The following is a 21,335-nucleotide window of genomic DNA, read 5'->3' on the forward strand; positions in this document are numbered from 1 at the left end:
CCCAGATGCGTTCAAAATTATAACGGATAGAGGGCGTTGTTGAGACTTAGTCGCTCATCCCCAAACTTTCCACCAATCACAGCCGTGAACAGTCCAAATCACGTCCTGGATGTGCCTTGTGTAGCTGTGTGAAGTCGGTCAATCACACCAAACTGCCCTCGAGTTTGACCTATTTAACATTTCCCAGATACCGGTACTTAATTGTTGAAATCACATGCATGCCAGGGGACTTTCCCTCAAACATCCCTCACCATCCGCCCGCCCACGGTGCCCTAAAAATCATCAGGAAGATCCTGTCAGCAGGAAAAATACGCCAAGCAGGCCGAAGGTGAATCGGTTTGCCAGGGCCGGTGGGTTTAAACCGCGGCAGCCCCCTCGCGTGATGTGGCCGGTGGTAATTGTCTCACTTGTTTTTACTGCATCGTGCCAAGCACAGGGTTTACTTCCTTGTTTTGTTCGCCAATAGGATCCATGGACATCCTGAGCACGTCACGGACGGATAATGAGTTCTCTCTCTTTAATAGTGGTTGGTGAACAGGATCGGTTCCCTTGACATTGGCTACATCTGGAAATATAATGTCACTGACTTCGCGCGGCGGCCTCACAAACCAACCACAAAGCAAAAGTCGAGTGTCATCTGGAAACTCTCCACTTTATTCTGCATAACGCACAGCGATCGACTGTCGATATGCATGCCTTGCTAATGCTTGGCGGATTTCTCCCAGCTCTTTGCTGGGTGCTCTGCACGGTAGTCCAGGCCCAGGAATACCCAGAATGTCCGCAGACCGCGACCTCCGAGCATGACCGGGAACAGATCACCGAAAAAAGCCAACATTTCATCCGTGCATTGGAGAGGTACCAGAACAGACCGGCCGAGATTGTCTTCGTCCTGGATTCCTCAGGCAGCGTCGGTCTCGGCCCCTTCGGCTGCGAGGTGCAGTTTGTTCGTCATTTCTCCAAGCTGTTCAGCGTGTCTCCGGAGAACTCGCGAGTGGCAGTGGTAACATACTCCAGCTGTGACAAGATCTACACCGACTTTGACTACATCAACTCGCCGGTGGGCAAGAACAAGTGCACGCTACTTGGCACCGACCTGCCGCGGACCAACTACCGAGAAGGGGGAACGTGTACCGTGGATGGACTGCGCAGGGCCCAGGACATTCTGGCTGGAGCGCGGCCATCCACACAAAAGTGAGATTTAGAAAATTACGTATTGTTATTAGATTTGGGAATGAGAATTAGGGAAAGAATGTTGCAACCTGACGCCCTGTTTCTTCATATATCATCTCAGTAAAGGTCAGCCATTGCAAATATATTGAAAAGACATGAATCTGGGACTGAGAAACATTTCAAATTTTGATAGGAAAATTTTCTTGACTCTCCATAGACTTTGTACACAACCGCTGAAGTGGCGTCTGGATACTACATTCTGGCCCAGAATGAGGTCCACGCGTAGCCATTTGAAGATGAAAAAACAAAGGACCCATATGTCACTTAATAACCCTCGCCACCCCTAGTATATACGAGCTTGGTTGTGTGATTTTTAATTATAATTTCAATCATGTCCTCTGTAGAATTGTCTTTGTCCTGACTGATGGACATTCCAATGATGGTGGAAGCCCGCTGCCAGTGGCCGCTGCCCTGCGGAACACAGCTGCAGTCTTCGCCATCGGCCTGGGCACGGGCATCAGTGTAGATGAGCTGAACGGCATCGCCTCTTCACCAAGCGATGACTATGTCTTCCTGCTGGATCAGCTGACCGATGTAGAGAGCCTCGCTGAGAAAGTCATTGGAGGTATGAAACCCCCCCCCCCAAAAAAAAAATGATAATAATAATGATAAAAATCAATAAAAGCCATTTAAAACATTCAACACTCAAAGGTCGTTTTCCGAATCTCGGCCTCATATTACTATAATTGGAGGTTATCTTTTGTCCATTATGTTAATTAGTCTGATACTGAGTCTCCCACACAGTGGCGTAACTACCAGCAGGGTCCGTGTCCCCAGTGTAGGTCCGTTTCCCCAAGGTGCCCACCCCCCTAAAGGCACACAACAATTTATACGTTACCTTCAGTGCCCCCTTAAAAAGTGGGTATACCCCCAAATGTCCACCTGGAAGATTAACACTAGTTAAGCCACTGCTTTCACAGCAAGGGCCTCAAATCAAGGAATTAAAGCCTATGCTGAAGGTGGAGATGGAGCCGAGGCTTGCAAAACCCAAAATAGTTTCTTCATTTTCATCCATGACATCCCGCATTTTTTTCCTCATCCCTTCAGATCAGGCAGACATGGCCTCCTGGGATCGCAACGTGAACTCTGACCTCTGCAACTCACTCTGCCTGTCAGGAAGCAACTGCTGCGACATGCGGGCCACCTGCTCATGTGCAACTCAGACGGGAAGCTACGGATGTGCCTGCCATCCTGGCTACACGGGCGACGGGAAACAGAATCAGTGCAGAGGTGAGGATTTTGAGAAAAGAAGAGAGGGTGTAAATAATGATTCATTTGTCTTAGTTTTGAGATTCTTGATATATGGGAGGTTTGCGGTAACACTATGTGCATGATGTGAATGATATCTCTTTGTGAGTTGTGTGGTTCTGAAAAGAACCAGCTGGTTTAACTCAAAGTTTCAAACAGTATGCTCTGTTGGTCATCAGGAGTTGAGATTCTTTTGAGATCCCTCACTGCCCGATGAATTTTAGGAAAATTCTAAATGCATTGATCTGTAACATTGATATCGTGACAGAACTATTAGGACTACCATCCCTTTAGATCCAATAACGTAGAATTATCTAAGTCAAATCCTCACAAGTCCATCACAATTCATCCACCCTCAAATCAAGAGACAATATACCAAGGCATTTCATTGACATCACCTTTAACCTATGACCTGACTTTTGATCTGACTTGAGTTGACCTGTGAGTGACTTGTGATTGATTCAACATTGACTTAATGAATTTACTTGTGGATAACATGACTTGATTTGACTTGATTTTAAATGACACGTGTGAGTAACTTGTGACTGACTTTTAATTTGACTTGTGATTGACTCAGGTAATTTGGATTGTGATTGAGTTTGACAACTACTCTCCTCCGGCCCTTTTTTTCTCTTCTCTTCCCCCCCCCCCCACCAACAGCCTGCCCTCGCGGGACCTATAAACCAGAGTATGGCAACCAGGGTTGCACCAACTGCCCTGCTCTCTCTACCACGATGGCAGAGGGCAGCACATCCCTCAGTAACTGTCAGTGCCTGGCCGGTCACCAAGGTTCTCCAGCAACAAAAGTCCCGTGCACACGTGAGTGGAAGTTGTGCCCAAAAAACTTCTAACATTTACTTTTCATCTTTCATCCCTTAAAGTTTGAAGCGAGAGCATTACTTTGAAGAGTCAATTGACATTGTTTATGTACCGTGTTGTTTGAGATAAATGTAGTAGGGCAGAAACTATAATAATAAGAGCTAATTTGATTTTCGCTGGATAAATATACACAACCTTATGCCACATCAATTGTGTAAGTCTAAACATGATTTCTTTATTGATAATGTTTTAATCATCCAGCCATCAACTGCCAACAACTGAGCTTCACTGAATCCTCTGGAGTCCTTCTTGTCCCACCGAACTGCGACAACCACTACGGGACTGAGTGCCGCATGCAGTGCCGTCCTACCTACCGTGCCCAGCCCGGCACTGCGGACATAGTGACATGCTTAGCCAGTGGCCTGTGGTCTGGCAACCCTCTCCAGTGCACCCGTAAGTTTAAGAATTTTGCTTGTTTCAAAGTTTTGCCGGCAAACTAAAAAAAAAATCACATAGATATTTGCAAGCAGCGGGGCCGCCAAGCCAGTGGCAAATGCGGCCGGCCACAGTAGTGTAACTGGGTCGGCCCAGTTGGAGTCAGGAGAGGGAATACTTGGGGGAGAGGGCCTAATTTTTTGGATGGGGCTTATAACGCAATTGCATAGGGATTACAGTCACATCTCCAGCGGCTACTGCAACATAAATAGTCTCAACCTATTTTATTTCTCTCAGAAATTACTTGTGTGGTATTGCCAGCACCGGCAAATGGCCATCAGTCGTGCGACACGACGGATTGGCGCATCGGAACTGTGTGCAACCAGACCTGCAGTGAAGGATACGAGCGGGAGGGCGCCCTCCAGAGACGATGCGAACTCAACTTGGCACAGCAGGTCGGGGAGTGGACCAACCAGGCTGGCAAATGCAAAGGTATTGCTAGTTTCGCAAGTGACGGCCAGATTAAGATATATTTTCTGTATGTGACTGAACCTGCTCTACAAATCCTGTTAGCAAGACATAGCGAGGATCATCATTTCGCTGAGTCAAGCCCATTACAATTACTGAGTCACAAGTCACTCACCATGCAGTCAAATCAGTTATAATCAGTGTTACCATGCTTAATACCTTGTATTCAATGACACTGAATAGTGCTCATCAGTGCTTGTTGAGAAGGAGTAAAGTACTTTAAAATACTGATGTAATACAGTAAATCCTTTGTTTTGCTTTGTTGCTGACAGCCAAGACATGCCCCGCCCTTCTCTCCAAACAACACATGAGGATCCGTCCATCCTCCTGTGAGAAGCAGATTCAAGAGTACACCTCTGAGTGTTTCTATGAATGCAAGAATGGATTCCGGTTGAAAGGGGTGAACCGGAGGGCCTGTCAAGCTGACGGGACGTGGTCAGATTCATCGATGGAAAACACCTGTGTTGGTGAGTAGGTCCCCAGATAGCATACACTAGGCTGGATCGTGTGGAACGCAGTATCCTACAGACTGCATTTACAAGTACCCCCTCAACAGTAAAACTGAGGGAGATAGATTGAAGGACACTTGAGTATCATTGCTGCTATGGTGCATTTTTAAGCACAGATTGAGCATTTTGGTGACTTTTGTTCACCTCTTGCATGACTAGTGTGCACATGCAAAGTTGTTAGAATGTAGAATCAATGAGTAACCTAGCCAGGCTTTGGTACTTGGTACTTGGTACTTGGTTGGCTCTTCTCCTAAGGACTTCCACAAGGGAGTATAACTAGGAGGCCAGAAACACCGGGGCAAACCCCTTCTCTTAGCGATAAGTGTTACTGGGTTCTTTTACGTGCGTTAGGCCTTATACAACACACGGGAGCTCCGGCTTAACGTCCCATCCGAAGGACGAAGCAATATTGGTTATGTGCCTTGCTTAAGGGCACAAGTGTCCGGGCCCGGGCTCGAACCCACGCCACTGTTGCCTCTGAAACACCAGAGCATGAGTCCGGTGCTATTAACCGCTAGGCCATGACACTCCATTGGGAGTCATTTGGTCACGTCCGGCCACCGAAATTGTGCATCTCTGAAGAACATTGGTTTCGCTTATGCCATGACATACGTGCTGGAGGCGATCTTCCAACACTGTTGCATAGAGCCCATTAGTCCCTAAGCGAGCAAATTATAATCAAGCTAATTTACCCATGACAATATTTGCTTGAAAGGAAGTGAAGTCCTTCCAGATATCACATTCTGTTATGGTGTCTACAGTGCTGTCTGAGATATGACATTGATGTCATTAAATTGTATTGTATGTATTAATATATTAGCTACGATTTAAATCTCTTGCTGTCTGGTTTTGTTGCTAGGTCTTCACAACTATGTGGAATCACTCAGTTCCATGGGTGTAGCCATAGCTGTGGAAACCTAGTTGTTTTGGACACGGCCTTAACATTATATACACAAGTACAAACTAGGGATATATATTTTTTTCCACTATTTTACTGCAGATGTCGAGCCACCAGTATTCACCTTTTGCCCCTCGGACATTTCGCTGGTGACCGACCGGAACAAGAACTTTGCAACAAATGCCAGCTGGGACCAGCCTATAGCGAGTGACAACGCAGGCCAGCCACTGGTCACTGGCTCTCCGTCAGCTTCACAGGAGCGGTTCTATCTGGGTGTGGCCACCGAGATCACATACACGGCGCGTGATGGCGAGGGTCTGGAGACCAACTGCACTTTCGTCGTCACAGTTGAAGGTTTGAAAGTTTGACGCTCATCTATAATTTTGTGTTACTCCATTGTTGTTTACTAGTAAACCTAGAATTAGGGTGCTTCTTTTTTAGTGAGTATTGAACTATTCGAATGTGTAAAAGTATGAAAAATAAAAAGGTTTAAAGAACAGTTTGCAAGATGCTGATAAAAGTTCATAAACAGTCAATTTCTCATGCCCATGTCATTTTGAGGCATGCATGTTAATTGAAAACCCATCTATCGAGGGAGTCTCCCACTTTTCACCTGTGCACAAGTGTGGTGCCACCCCAAAATGGCTTCAAATATTGGTTGTCCAAACCTTTGGCCTAATATGCAACAGACTCAGAACTGGCTTTTACAAATTCCTTCATTCATTTTGTGGCCAGACCAAGAGCCCCCTAGATGCACCTACTGCCCAGATAACATCCAAGCCGAGAGTAATGAAAGACAGCGTAGTGTCAACTGGACTGTTCCCACCTTCAAAGACAACTCAGAGATGCCTGTCAAGCTGAGGTCCGACATTCCACCAGGATCGCTGTTCTTCTGGGGGCCGCCCAGGCAAATCAGTTACCGAGCCGAGGACCAAGCGGGCAATGCCGTCTTCTGTAACTTCACAGTTGCAGTGAGACGTAAGTGTATCTTATTGGTGTGATATTGCACTTCAGATGCTTGTATCATCAGTATAACGCAAGGTCAGTGCGTATAGCGCTCGCCTCTCACCACTGTGGTCCTGCCCTATGTGAGTAAAGCTACGCGTTAATGGTTCTCCCCTGTACCATGAGGCATATTCTCTGGGCCCCGGGTTTTCCTCCCTCCGAAAAAAATCAAACACTTTTGGTCTCTGGCTGTGCTCTGTGGTCATAAATGGGTCGTATGGCTGGCTGTCAAAGGCGCCTTTACTGACCGTTTTGTCATTGTCATGATTTTGTAAAACAACACTCTAAAAATAAAGCAACTAACCGTTTAACGCTTTCTACAATTAAAAACAACATAAAGTATTTTTCTGTGTGTGACTTAATACCGTTTTACTGTTTTACAAAACTGTAAAACGACAAAACGGTCAATAGTTCGTTCACGGTTTTTGTTTTTGAGGAAATCAAAAACGGTAAAACAAAATAATGGTATGTCCTGGGATTCAAATACATGTTTGTTGCTGTTTCTAGTTATTTTGTAGTGATCATAGCAGCTGAGAGATTCTCTGCAGTGCGCAATCCTCTGACATTCAAGGAAAAAGCCTCTTGAGCAGCAAAGATATCAGCAGGACTCTGGGTGCCAACAATTATTGTTGGTGTGATTCCAATATTCTTGCCAGAGACTTTCTTTAAAGACATCATTTTTTGGATTAATTTCATTACCAACACTACCTGTTTAGTAGCCACTCTTGCTTTGTACATCTTGGTAGTAGTTAAAGTGTGCAAGCAATCAGCACAGTTGCCAAATTGTCCCAAGCGAGCAGGCAAGGTCCTCTGTATGGTTATCATCAATACTGCCATTTTTTTTCATTCTGAACTCACTGAATGTTTCAGCTGCAATTATTTATACTCTGGGAACAACTTATACTTTGCCTGCCCAAGCTATTGAATATCTAGAACTTGCAGAAAATCTTCAGACTTATCAAATAGCTCAATTAATTCCCTCGTCTACAGTGCTGACTAACACTGACTGTCGTGCAGCTGTAGTCAAGGCTTTCTCATTCCTCAAACTGTGCTGTCGTTGCTTCCCAAGACGGAATCCCAGCGGCTCGACCATGTTGTGGCTGCATCCTTCGCAAACCAGCTTCTCTGCCTCCCAAATTAACAATGATAAAAGAATGATTTTGTCAGAGTTCAATTTAATAGGGCCTCGATCTCGACAACCCGCATTACCCAGCCTACATCTAGGTACCAAAGTGACCAATATGCCATTTCAAAAAGAAATTGCAGATATTTTACGTAAAAATGTAAGCCCTACTGTCTACTTTACAGTGTATGACTGTTGCTAACCAAACGCTTGCCTACTGCAATGGTGGCCGATCACGTGGAAACTGGATGGTCCTGTGGCACTTTGTGTCATACCATACGATAGGAACCTATAGCTCGAGAGTTGATTATTGACTCGTGATGAACTTGTAATGACTTGTCATCTCAATCATTGCTGGCTTGTTGACAAGATTTGATTCTTTTGTTTACTCGGTAGAATACCCTTGCCCCTTCTACCCCCCACCGCAGAATGGAGCTCTGGCTTGTGAGACCTGGCTTGGTGGCCAGTTCTGCCGGGTGGCCTGCAGCGAGAACTTTGACTTCAATCGGAATCCTGCGGGTGAATACTACTGCAGAACGCCTCTTGGCAGTGTCGCGGCCCAGTGGGGGCCATCTCCAACAAACCCGAACACTGCCAACTTTAGGGTCCCTTGGCCGGATTGCTCTGGTAATTTTGCTACGTTTATCTTGTGTAGCCCATTTATGTTGTTGTAGATCTTTTCAATATTTATATCCTAGTTAAAGCCCAAATTTGGTTAGGATTCCTTTGTATGTTTTAACATATGCTTTGTCACTTTCCACTCATGTGCAGTGGTTTTAGGGTTCAATTCCTGACGTGGTCTTGTGTTCTTATGCAAGACACTTGACTACGATTGCCCTTCTCCGCTTATTAGCATTAATGGGTACCTGTGAAGGTAGAGATCAGATTGCACTGATCTCGAGCTGCTGAAGTTATCATGACATGATGAACAGGGTTAATAATACCTGTGAAGCACCTTGAGGCATTGTATAATGCAAACACTACTAAACATTATTATCATTATTATTAAATTTCAATTGCTCCTTCTTTAACTTTTGGGTATGTTACATCAGAAATGAGAGATCCCAATGCAGAGATGACGCTCGGGGTGCAGTTCTACGTCGGGGATTGCCAGCTGGATGAGCGCGCAAAAGCACAGATTGCTGCTGACTTCGTGGCCAGGTTCCAGGAATTGAACCAATTTGTGCCCGGCCTCTGCCAGGCGGACACTGGCTGCAGCGTGGAGAATGTCAAGGTGACCTGTGGGGCGGTGGATGGACGGCGGAAGAGACGACGCAGGCAAACCAATGACCTGGCTCTGGAAATAGAGTTCACCGTGGTCGTCAATTCAGCTCATCAGCCACAGGTACTAGAAAAGACAACCCTATGAGACAATTCTTCCCCAAAGTTGATAACATTTGCTTTTAACTAGTATTTGAGGTAATTTTATGCCAACTGTCAGGTACAATAACATAACCAAACAGTGTTTCCTAATTTTTTATAACAGTGATGCACAAGAGAGAAAGCTTTATGCTCTCTAATTTCCTCATGGGCTGAATTGAAATGAATGGCCTGTTGACCTTTCCACACCGCAATTTTGAAATAAGGATCCTTTTAATCCCTCTCCAGCCACATTTCACTCTCCACTCTCCTCAGATTCAGAACACCTCCTCCGCTGTCAGTCCCAGCATGAATTCCGTCCAGGTACTCAACAACTTCATGGAGACCATGGACATGGTCATCTCAGCAGGACTGCTCAACATTTCCACCGGGAACGGCAACATGCTGTCGCCTGTCGGGCCAGTTAACGTCTTGGAGCCAGTCTCACTGTCGTGTCAGGACGGGGAGGTCCTACGAAATCAGTCATGCGGTAAGAAGTAGCCAATCAGTGTTGGGTAAAATGACGGATGAAAAATGCCTCTTAGCAGTTTAGTCGCATAAAATGAGTTCAAAGTTGTTGCTACAAATGTACTATCACGTAGCCTGCAGGCTAGATATAAGTCGGAACTCTTGCAACTTCTTCACTTTTGTTATCGTCCTTCCCAAATTAATAGTTGTCTGCCCAACTGGTACATACCATGACGTCGAGGGTGGTGTTTGCCAAGACTGCAGCGCTGGTTTCTATCAGGACTCAGACGGGCAGATGTCCTGTCTACGATGTCCCCAGGGAACCACTACCCGCCGCAAAGGCTCCAAATACCCGGAGGATTGTAAAGGTATGTCATCGATATGAACCATGCAAGATTCAACATATGTGTCCAGCTTTCCAGAGTCGGAATCCAGAAATCATTTTATGGCTATTGAATAGTCAGCGAGGTACTTTATTACATACTTAAAGGTAGGTATGTAGATCATTTGTCATTTTTTTCTGCTTAAAGCAACAAAAGTGCTCAAAATTTAAAAGACGGGTGCTTCACAACTAGCCTGAAGAAGTTTTAGCTCCCTGAATGCTGTATATTTCAAGAAAATTATTTTTGTAGGATCTGGATTTCAATTCAAAAGTTGCAAAGTCATGTTTTGAAATTGTACCCGAAATCAGCGTCCGGGACATGTTCTCATTCAGCTGATTGCAGCTACGCAAAGTCACGCAGAGAACCGACGAATGATAGCAATGTATGCACCTGTTCACGGATTCGCCAAATTACAAACCGATTCCCAAAAATGCGTCCCTTAAATTGAAGCATCTTTGGAAAAATAAGGTTTTCAACGATAATTTTGTCAGTTACTTACTCAGTCTTTACAACTTTGTCTGTGTTTGTTCACCCAGCCCCCTGTCCAATGGGTACCTACTCTGCCAGCGGTCTCGTAACGTGCATGGCGTGTCCACGGGGAGCTTACCAGCCTTATGGAGGCTCCACGTATTGCCTGCCGTGCCCTGAGGGCCTGACAACCTGGACAGAAGGTGCCCTCTCAGTGGACGAATGCACAGGTATGCAGTGTTTTTATCTGCAGTACACATTGTCAATGGATCATGATTATTCAGCTAGTTCGATGTTTATTCATAAGATAATAAAAACAGCGTCACACCATTGCTATCACTCAGTCATGCAGGTACCTTAAAGCATTTCATAGAATGGCTTTCGTCGAGCTACCACAGTGGCCCAGTGCATAGCGGAGTTAATTACGGATCGCAAGATCGGTGTTGTTCTAACCAATGTAATAAAGAAATTAGATTTTAAATAGATTATAGAAATATCACTTGTTCGCTTTCTTTCAACAGGTGAATGTCCATTGGGCAGCTACTCTGGTACAGGGTTTGCACCATGTATGCTGTGCCCCAAGGGTTTCTTCCAGCCTCTAAGGACCCAGAAATTCTGCCTTACCTGCCCGGACGAACTTTACACCCACCACGAAGGTGCACACCACATAGCCTATTGCCAAGGTATACATACATTCATAAAACGGTTTTGAAACCTCAGCATTGAATTGTATTGTTTATTTTTATAATTGTAAACTTCTTGTTCTGAAACGAAGGATTCTTCAAAAGCGCCCTTTGTAGTCACTGCAGATCGCAAGCCTGAAGAAACCTGTGCAGAGAAGACAATGAGAAGAAGTTACAGTTTTAGAGGTGGGAGGAAAACCTCAGAATGATATTCAAGGGAAAACCTTCAGAATCGGGTAGGGACTGAAAACCCAATCTACATTAGCCCAGGCAGGATTCGAACCCGGGTCACAGCGCTGGAAGGCGAGGAAAGTACCGCTATGCCAACCAGACTCCCAGCCTGTTCTCTAAGCTGTTGAAAAGAATTAAATGAAGACTTGATGGAAGTTGATATAGGCTTGAAAAGTCAATCCTTCTCTTGTACAGTGATCAATGAGTGCGAGTCGCAGCCGTGCAGGCAGGGAGCCGTCTGCGTTGACCTGCCCAAGGGCTACCAGTGTCTCTGCCCGACGGGCTACACGGCCCCGACTGCGAGGTGAACATCAACGACTGTGACCACGATCTCTGTCTGAATAACGGGACCTGTCAGGACATGGTGGCTGGCTACCAGTGCGAATGTGCAGCGGGGTATGAAGGAGAACACTGCCAGATTGACTTGGATGAATGCGAATCAAGTAAGCATGAGATTCTTATCAGGAAAATTTCTTGATTTCCCTCTCAATTTAAATCCTGATGAACGATATATATACTAAAGAGGAGCTCACAAATTTCGAGATTTATTTTTTGAAATGTTGATATCGCTGTACATCTGTTTTTGGCAGATCCTTGCAGTAACAATGCGATCTGCACCGACGGTCCTCACTCCTACACGTGCCAGTGTGCGCCTGGGTTTACCGGAGAATTTTGTGAGGTGAACTTCTTCGACTGCGCATCGGATCCCTGTCAGAACGACGGAACGTGCGTGGATCTGGCCCAGGTAGGTTTATGAAAAGTCTCAAAGTAAAACTAAAGACAGTTCAGTGTTCAAACTGCACGTGGAGATTGGACAGTTTTCCCAACTTTGGAATGAAGGAGAAGCTTGTTGAGTAAAAATGTCAAAGCTTGATTGGGTGGGACTCGAACCCGTAGCTTAGTGCAGATGTATCACCACATCACCACCGAGCTCGCTAGGGTAAATTTGCTGGTCCAAATCCGATAAAGTAAAGCGTACTGTCAATGTTTGCATCGTTCTCTTAATTTTTTCTTCTGCACCGCAGAATTACACCTGCTGTTGCCGGCCGGGCTATAGAGGGCGCAATTGTGAGATCCTGGTCGATCACTGCCAGTCGGATCCATGCAGGAATAACGCCACCTGTATGGCCAGCTTCAATGGGGTGACCTGTCAGTGCTTGCCTGGGTTCAAGGGAGAGAGGTGAGGAAGAAACCGCAATACCAGTGCGTGATAATTAACACGCACATGTTTGTCTTTTTCAACGTTAAAAAAAATGATGATGTCATTGTGGCATAACTTTGCATCAAAAAGAAAGCCACAACACCTCCAGAGATAGTTTTCACAAGAATGAAGTTAATGTTACTTTCATTAAGGTGTGACGTTGAGCTCAACGAGTGCGAGTTACAGCAAGTGGTATGTCAACACGGAGGGACCTGCGTGGACATTGTGAACGACTTCCGATGCGCTTGCACCCCGGGCTACTCCGGCGTCAACTGCGAAACAGGTACGAGGTTTAAAATTTAAAATCACGTTTAAAATTACTTGTACATATCTGGCCGTGGAAAGCAAAGAAAGGGACTATATGGGCAAAAGGGGGTGCCAGTTAAAGCGTCACTGCATGGTTCTTCATGATAGCATCCAGGGCAGCACTAAAGCAGCCTTCCATTAGCCGGTCTGCTGTCGGGGAGTCAAGCATATTCCTTGTCTATGCCAAAACCAGCATAGCAGCAAGTTTTCAATGCAATTTGCAGGTCAGGATTGCTGATATTTCCAAGGCTAAGATTGTTGATAGCACTCTACCATGTCTATACAGCCACGATGTATTGGCTGCGCTTTGTTACAGAGGGACTGACTGCTAGGGAACATAGTTCAAAATCTGTGAACACATTTTTTAACGGAGTATTTAAACTCTGACTTTTCTCCAGCTCTCTCGAGTGACTTTGACCTCAGTTTCCCCGAAGCCCGGACCTCGGACTACGCCATGCTGCGTGGCACCCTGCCCTCCCTCCACGCGCTGACGGTTGCCTTCTGGATGCGAACCGCGGACAAGGCCAACGCTGGCACACCGCTGTCGTATGCCACGCGGGAGCCAGACGGCACGGTGCAAGACAACGCCTTCACGGTCAGCGACTACAACAGCTTGGCCATCATCCTGAACGGGGAGTTCATGTACACAGATGAGAAATTGAACAGGTGGGTGATGTTTTTTTCTAACAACAAATCCTGGATGCGTCATCTCCTTGGCTCCCTCGGTTCTAAGTCTGTTGGCGAGTACCACATCTCTCTTTTAGAGACAGTCACTGCAATGCCTTACCAGCAAACACCTTCCAGTTTAAGACTCTATCGTACAAAGATTAGTTTTTGTTAACTTGCCTTATAGTGATCCCAACTGGCGTCACGTTGCCATTACGTGGGCAAGCCTGGACGGCGGATGGGCCATGTACGTGGACGGTACAGTCAGGCGGTCAGGTCAGGGCTTCCAGACCGGCTCAGTCATACGAGGATCTGGGGTGCTGGTTCTTGGGCAGGAGCAAGACAGCTACGCTGGCTCCTTCGCGCAGACACAGGCCTTCGTGGGTGACCTGAGCCAGGTATGTCCTTATTACTTGACTATTTGCACCAATGGGGAGTGTGGCCTAGTGGTTCGTGACTCATGATCAGAGAGTCATTGGTTCATTTCCAACCGCTGGCAATATATTGTGTCCTCGGGCAAGCCACTATATCCCCACTTGCCTCTCTCCACCCAGGAGTATAAATGGGTACCGCCATTAGCTGGGGAGTAACCTGCGATGGACACGCATCCCGTCCAGGGGGGATGGAAATACTCTAAATCATTTCATATGCTATTGAAACTGGAGATAAACGCTGACCTGATTGGCCATATTGGCTCATGACTTTACTTACTTTCTTTACTATGAAAGCACTCCACTTTGAAGCAACACTTCTGTGTCACTGCCAGCTGTCACGGTAGCATTGTAAATCATGCGACCTTATACTTCGAAAGTTGACACAACGCATTCTCCGTGAAAACTCTTTCTTTGACACAGTTAAATATGTGGGACTACGCCATGACATCTGAGGAGATTACGTTGGTCTACTCTTCTTGTGCAGCATCAGGGAATGTGCTGGCCTGGTCACAGGTCACCTCCAATCTCCACGGAGAGGTCAGCCTTGTTCAGAGCTCACAACTTTGTCCAAGTAAGTAGACTTTTCAAATTCATAATTACCTGGGACATTTTTATCATTCCTGATATGCAGTACCTCATATGCAGTAGGTTTTAAAAGTTGTATGATGAAGTAATTCATTTGATTGATGCAGATCAGTTTAACGATCAAGGCCAAAACGTTGCGGTAGAAATTACGTCTGCTCGCGTTTCAGCAATAACTTGGAAGTTACTTTTTGGATAGCTGCAAATGACGTGCTTTACCTTTAAACCTTTTTTGGGGCACTCTATTTTCAGGTATAAATGAGTGTCAGCCGTCAACGTGTCGAAACGGTGCCACATGTACTGATCTGGTTGGCGCTTTCAAGTGTCACTGTGCCTTGGGTTACCATGGCACGAATTGTGAACTACTGAGGACGTCCTGCACCACTGAAACATGTCTTAATTATGGGAGTTGCCATAGCAACGGCTCCTTGTTGTTCTGCAGATGTGCTCCCGGTTACTCAGGTGAGGGCTAAGTTTGAACATGATTTACGAACATATTTTTTTATATATTGTGTTGAATCGTAACGCAACAATAATGGTTGACGTGACATAATTCCTTGTTATGTTTTGCTGTCACTGTCGTAACTTTTTGTCCATTGTTTGTTTTATTTTTTCAGGAGAACGATGTGAGTTGCGTGACCTGTGCCAGTCTGTCACATGCTTGAACAGTGGTGCCTGTGTGAATGATGGCGTGGTTGCAAAATGCAACTGCGCTCCCGGTTTCACAGGTCGTGTTTGCGAGTACGGTAAGAAGCTTCTATTTTATTCGTTAATGGTCGTACATCCCTTATGAAGCTCTGTGATACTCAACAACATTGTTACACTTCAATTTCAGTTTGAAGAAATTCAAATAAAAGTCAATTCTAACAAACAGTCATAACGATTTTTCAAGAATGGTAATTTCCTTCTCTGTATTCAATTTTGTCAGGAATCTTATGTTGTGTTTTTCTGTTTTTTTGTTCATCTGCCAGACGTTAACGAATGTGACTTGGAAAACGGCGGTTGTGCACACACGTGCCACAATACACAGGGCTCCTTCTACTGCGGTTGTAATAGTGGATTTGCGTTGCAGCCTGATGGCCATTCCTGCAATGGTTAGTTGACCAACAGTTTTAACTTGATCTTTGTCCAGTGACAAATCGAGGGGGTGGCCCCGGCAGTGACTGAAATTTTCTCAAATAAAGCAAATTTTCACTTGAGAGAGCCCTTCCGCACCCCTCCACTCGCCCTCAGCACCCCCCACCCCCTGCAGTAACCTCTCTGGATCTAGCCTTAGTGCTAATTACGTAGACAGAGCAAGATTCATTGATCCAGCATGGGATTATTTAAGATATTTTGTAGAATTGCTTGGTCGTTTCTTTGTTGTCATCAGTCCACGGGTGGCTAGTACGTAAAGCGGTCCCCTCTCACCAATGTGGCCTGGTTTGATTCCCGGCTCAGACCATATAATAGTAGATTTTTTGTCGGATTCTCTCCTGTGCCACAATGGTTTTTCTCCGGCGCTCTCCAGATTTCCTCCCTCTGCAAAAATCAACGTTTACATTGGTCGCATGGTGGCAGCTATAAGGCACCTTATTAATATGCCTTCGGCTGGCCACGTTGTAGCCGCGTCCTACGCAATTCAGCTTCTCAGCTGTGAGTTAGGATGATAATAAGCCCCCCCCCCAAGTTATTTCATATGTGAGCAAGAGCATGTTTACAATGTGTATCAAAATGTTACTTTCAATGTTATTTTCAAAAAATTGCATTAATCTAAGTAAAACAGGATGACATACAATTAAATAAATTGTGACGAAAAAATCACAAGACAACATATTTTCCCCTTTATTTCAGATATTTCCTATTGTATACATGAAGGAAGATTCCACCTTGTAAGTACATTAGAACTGCTATCAATGTGAATTATATGAACAACTAATTTTTTATTGATTGCTGGAAATCATTTCAATTTAAATATTAAAACCCTAAAAAGGCCATTCCTGTGTAGATTCCACCGTCCAGCACTGGAATAGTTTATTCATTGTTTGATCGGCGTCGTTGCTTAATTGTTTTACCAGGCAAATGACGTTTGGGATGTCAAGTGTTCCACCTGTCACTGTGAGCAAGGTGCTGCCGTGTGTCAGGTCAAAGAATGTCCTGAAATCAAATGTCGCAAGGTAGGACCTTTGCTTGGGGGTTTAGACCTCTTGTTTCTTTCTCAGAACAATTGCTTGGTTAAAACTAGTTGCTTATAATACAATAATATAATATTGTGTATCCTATCCACCATTTTTCTTGCTCAGGGCACAACATCATTATTATCCTGCTCATTGGGCCAATGAAACTTTCCAAACACAATCTCAGCTTTGATCATCCACATGAGCAAAATTGGGTTTCCAGACAGATAATTCACCCACTCAAAATGTTAATAACCTCAAATTTATGAATGAAGCCTTTTTACAAATATTTGTTAACTCTCTCCGATTGAAAGTAATGCAAAGAAGTATGCAAAGAAGTACCTAAATTAGTACTCTGACACCTGTTCACATGCTATTTTGAAATATATATTTTTTTCGAAAGATGTTGAATTTGTTATTTTAATCAAGAAACAGAAGCAGAAGATGAAACACAGGAGACTCTTTTACACATCGAGTTAGAAAAGTGATGTTATATAGTAAATGGTGCTACATGTACTTCAAAAATCATATTTGCATTAATCTATTTAAATTAAGTAAAATGAGTGATTTTCATTTTTTTCTCGGCATGGTGCAGAAGGAGTATGAATACCAAGCTCCAGGTGCCTGCTGTCCGCAGTGCTTACCAGGTCAGTTGACTGTTACAAATTTCTCTCAAACTTCTGTAACCGAGTTTAACTTTTTAACTCTTAACAGCTTTTAACTGGTGACATTAACTTGTTAACTCAATTAAGTTAATGTCATCAGTTAAAAGCTTGGTTTTGTTGTATTGAGAAGTGTGACTAGTTTAATAAATAAGTTGCTAGCATTTCTCTCCTAATTTTGCCCGAGGTGTTTATTAGTAATGGTCAAAGTAAGAAAAGTTTGATGCCGTAATCATCATGACATGATCAAAGTTAGAATGAATTGAAGCAATCATGAGTCAATCAGTAGTCAATCGCCAATGAGTATTAACAGGACATGATCAGTGACAAATGAAAACCTAAAGACGGTAAATATTTCTATAGTAAGCCGGAGGTCTAGGATTCAAGTCCAATTCTGAGCAAAGTTTGTGATATTTCTTTCTCAGCAAGTTCTCGGACATCAATGAGTATCTAAAAAAATAGGTCACTTAATGACAAAAGTTAATTCATTGTATTTAACATTTACATCTCCTCCACCAACACTGATATGTTTTATTGTCGATGCATCGTCATCAGCTTCAAAGATCTGCACGGTCACCCGCGACGGCTGGCACGCGACCTATGACTTCAAACGGTACGGACACCGAGGCAACTGCCGCTACGTGTTGAGCCAGGACTGTGTGGGCAGCCAGTTCACCGTAGAGGTCCAGTACGAAGCCACCAAGAAGAAGATCAAGAAGTGGGCACTGTGGCTGCGGCTGGACTGCGTGGAGGTGGAGATTGATTATGATGGCTCAGTCAAGGTATGCTGCTCTCGGCCAGTGATTGTGACGTAGGTCAAGTCCTTTGGTATATGGAGGTATAAAGCAGTGTGGTCTCATAGTAATCGGGCTGTAGGTTCTGGGTAGGAGTCTGAGAAAAAGGTTTGCTGAAATTGTCTTAGTATTTGCACAATGCCTGAGTCCATTTCTGAGTTCCTTTTCTGTATATAGTTTGTGTGTGTCCAAAACACCCATTATCTCATTCAGAAAACTGAATTTATACACACCACGTATCTAAGTTTACTTTGGGACTTAAAAAGATATCTCAACTACAACAATTTTAGTCAAGCAGCAGTGTTTTGATAACAAAGACTCCTGTCTTGACAAACCTAATTTAAGGTACCATACAGGTATCAGTATGCTCTTGAGATGAGCTGTGGATGTAAATTGAAGGGTGTTCTGTTTTGGCAACTCTCATTCAGGTTACCGGTGTCCCCGTTGAGCTGCCATACCTCCATGCCGAGCCCATGAATGTCATGGTCACACGCGCCAACTCGTCCACCGACGACGGCCGCGGTGTCATGATCCAGACAGACCGCGGTGTGGTGATCCAGTGGTCCAGGTTTGGCGCCATCCAGGTCCAAGCCCCGGGAACGTACAGCGGCCAGCTCTGCGGCCTGTGCGGCAACATGAACGGCAACCGCAAGGACGACTGGACCACGCGGCAGTTCCTGCCGGCCCGCTCGGCCAAGGAGTTTTCCCACAGCTGGAAGGTGGACGGGTACCGCTACTGCGCCAAGCCCAAGGCTCGCGGCACCAGTCGCTTGGCCTTTGGAGGCATCACCGGTGATAAGATCTCAGCCTGCTCTAGTCTGGGCTTCACCTTTCTGAAAGACATCAGGAAGAAGTGCAGTGTTCTCAGGCTAAGAGCTTTCCAGGTATGAGAATTTTGCTTTTATTAGAATTTATCGCAACAGACTTAATTGCCCCTGCATTGTCCAGCAGTTTTGAAGTCGAGGCTATCTATCTCAAGTTGATTAGCTTGTCAGCACCTGCGTCATAAAGTGGGTTGGGCATTCCTCTTCATGTATGATGTCTTTGTGTATTTCCTAGTTACAGTGCCTGTGTCCTCATAAGCACTCTTCACCTTGACACCAAAAAGGCCACCCCAATTGATAACGATCAAGAATAACATTGTGTATGATTCAACGCGACAGCATACCCATTTTTTGTCTCCACACAGATATGCCACTCTGTAGTCAGTCCAACCAGTTACTTTGAGTGGTGCATGCAGGATGCCTGTACATGTAGCTCCAATGAGCCCTGCCACTGTGAAGCCATAGCGGCCTACATGTACGAGTGCCAGCGCAACAACATCAAGATCAAGTGGACGGGCAACAACGCTTGCAGTGAGTCTTGATTGTGCTTTTTTTTTAATGAGCCCATTCAAAAGATTTTTGTGAGACCCAGAGAGTCACATACATTGTATATTGTGCCCTTAACACATGACACTGACATGGTGACAAAAAAATTGCACTGTGAGAACTAGGCTTCAATAGATGGTACAATAAAATGGGTGAAAACTAGTGATTTTGTGTCGGATTAGTCCATTTAATACCAAAAAACAACTGATTTGAGAAAAAATTATAATAATTGGTCCACAAATACTGACTTTTGGAGAAGAAAAATTATGTAATCAATGAAAAACTCATTAAAACCCTTCATTTTTGTCTTCAGGCATTCGGTGTCCAGATGGCATGATGTACGATCACTGCGGCCCGGCCTGCCTTCCGTCTTGCGAAGACCCCATCCCTACTGGGGCTGAGTGCCGGACACGCACCTGTGTAGCTGGCTGTCAGTGCCCAGCCGGAACGGTACATCATAATGAGAACTGCATCCTGCCCAGCGACTGTCCAGCAAGACCAGAAGGAGCTTAAAAAAATAGACCTAATGCTTAGCAGCCATTTTAGAGGGCAATGCCTTTGTTTGACTTGGATATGTATGCGTGAACCTCTTGTGCTTTCATTATTACTCAATCAAAATAACAAAAGATGCTGTCTAAGATGGCCACTATGCAGACAGTCTATATTAAGCAGATGAATATTTCCTTTTTAAGAACCGCAGATGCTAAACAAGAAATGCAAGCTTATCTGAGTTATTTCTTTGTACAAATCTGACTATGTGTGTTACTATGTGTGTTATTAATTTATGTACATTACCAGGCAATTTGCGAGGATCGCCGTCCTGGGGGAGGGGTCTAAGGGAGGGGGGTGCCCCCCTCCCCTTTGGAAAATTTCCGCATACGGAGGATGGGCTAGATGCAAAATGGTGCCACATTTGATGCTAAATTCGATCTGAAGATATCTCAAGAAATTGCTATTTTTGAGGTAATGATTTTAACAACGCGCAGAATTTTGCAGAGGATAGGGGGGCACCAGCATTTGATGGGGGGGCACTCGGGGGGGCACTAGGTTTTCCAGGGGGGGGGGGCACGTGCCCCCCCCCCCCCCCCCCCCCTTGGCGACGCCACTGGTGGGATAGCAGCTCCTCAAATCCTGTCTCTCCGTTAGTCCGTTAGTTAGTAACAAACATGCACTTGGACATTATATTGTATATTGCTCCTACATATTTTGACCGATTTCAACCAAACTTTGTCAAAAGTATCAGCAGCCCAGCCCCAACATATCACATGACCAAATTGGGGTCAATGGTCATCATAGGGTCACTGGGGTCAAAAAGCTGATTTTTGTTTACTCAAAAACACTACTTCCAGAAATGACATGGCACAATCACGTGACTCATGCATGAACATGAATTTGTTGGCTCGCAGCTTCCGAGATATTTCCAATCGAGCTTGTTTTTAACTTATTAGTTGCCACAATAATATTGGCGAGACCTGGGTGTCTCATTCTTGTGTTTGGCCTCTACTATGATCCGGAATTTCTGCTCAGATCATTCCTATATGAATCATTCCTTGTGAGTTTGAAGACTAAAGTAGGCATAATGTTTGGGGCATGTGATGGCATAAAAATGGAGTTGAGATGTACACAGCATGTCTAAAAAAATGTAGCAGTCAAACTAATTTTTTTCTGAGGAAACTGAATGTTGTTGGTTGTTGAAAAATTAAGTTGTTGCATCCTTGTGTTTCAAGATGGCAGTTCTGTGCCAATTAGTGCCGCATGCTTTCAGTTATTTTCGGAT

At 44.8% G+C, this 21,335-nt stretch overlaps 2 protein-coding genes across 2 annotated transcripts; both read left to right on the top strand.

Moving 5' to 3' along the window:
* Positions 1–427: 427 nt before the first annotated feature.
* Positions 428–11,719, top strand: LOC119729383 (sushi, von Willebrand factor type A, EGF and pentraxin domain-containing protein 1-like). Its single transcript, XM_038202005.1, has 16 exons — positions 428–1,191; positions 1,575–1,795; positions 2,278–2,460; positions 3,139–3,297; positions 3,559–3,750; positions 4,030–4,224; positions 4,533–4,727; positions 5,770–6,021; positions 6,403–6,645; positions 8,192–8,422; positions 8,848–9,140; positions 9,431–9,644; positions 9,829–9,990; positions 10,542–10,703; positions 10,995–11,156; positions 11,583–11,719. The coding sequence occupies exons 1-16, from the start codon at positions 689–691 to the stop codon at positions 11,693–11,695; spliced, it is 3,480 nt and encodes a 1,159-aa protein (XP_038057933.1). The 5' UTR covers positions 428–688; the 3' UTR covers positions 11,696–11,719.
* LOC119729384 (sushi, von Willebrand factor type A, EGF and pentraxin domain-containing protein 1-like) lies at positions 11,698–20,375 on the top strand. The gene is made up of 17 exons (XM_038202006.1): positions 11,698–11,830; positions 11,978–12,132; positions 12,413–12,567; positions 12,741–12,871; positions 13,293–13,560; positions 13,748–13,958; positions 14,415–14,565; positions 14,829–15,038; positions 15,194–15,322; positions 15,548–15,670; positions 16,410–16,447; positions 16,634–16,732; positions 17,328–17,379; positions 17,950–18,176; positions 18,617–19,072; positions 19,378–19,543; positions 19,872–20,375. The coding sequence occupies exons 1-17, from the start codon at positions 11,749–11,751 to the stop codon at positions 20,069–20,071; spliced, it is 2,853 nt and encodes a 950-aa protein (XP_038057934.1). The 5' UTR covers positions 11,698–11,748; the 3' UTR covers positions 20,072–20,375.
* Positions 20,376–21,335: the final 960 nt, after the last annotated feature.

Source organism: Patiria miniata, unplaced genomic scaffold (genome assembly GCF_015706575.1).
Source record: "Patiria miniata isolate m_02_andy unplaced genomic scaffold, ASM1570657v1 HiC_scaffold_20, whole genome shotgun sequence".
Lineage (NCBI taxonomy): Eukaryota > Metazoa > Echinodermata > Asteroidea > Valvatida > Asterinidae > Patiria > Patiria miniata.

What these genes read in the sequence shown, in the direction of transcription:
- LOC119729383 (XM_038202005.1), top strand. Translation starts at nt 689, where the DNA reads ATGCATGCCTTGCTAATGCTTGGCGGATTTCTCCCAGCTCTTTGCTGG. An exon ending in GATGGAAAACACCTGTGTTG is followed by an intron (nt 4,728 to 5,769) that starts GTGAGTAGGTCC and finishes ATTTTACTGCAG; the next exon opens with ATGTCGAGCCACCAGTATTC. An exon ending in TTTCGTCGTCACAGTTGAAG is followed by an intron (nt 6,022 to 6,402) that starts GTTTGAAAGTTT and finishes TTTTGTGGCCAG; the next exon opens with ACCAAGAGCCCCCTAGATGC.
- LOC119729384 (XM_038202006.1), top strand. Translation starts at nt 11,749, where the DNA reads ATGGTGGCTGGCTACCAGTGCGAATGTGCAGCGGGGTATGAAGGAGAA. An exon ending in CGGCGTCAACTGCGAAACAG is followed by an intron (nt 12,872 to 13,292) that starts GTACGAGGTTTA and finishes ACTTTTCTCCAG; the next exon opens with CTCTCTCGAGTGACTTTGAC. An exon ending in TCGTGGGTGACCTGAGCCAG is followed by an intron (nt 13,959 to 14,414) that starts GTATGTCCTTAT and finishes TCTTTGACACAG; the next exon opens with TTAAATATGTGGGACTACGC.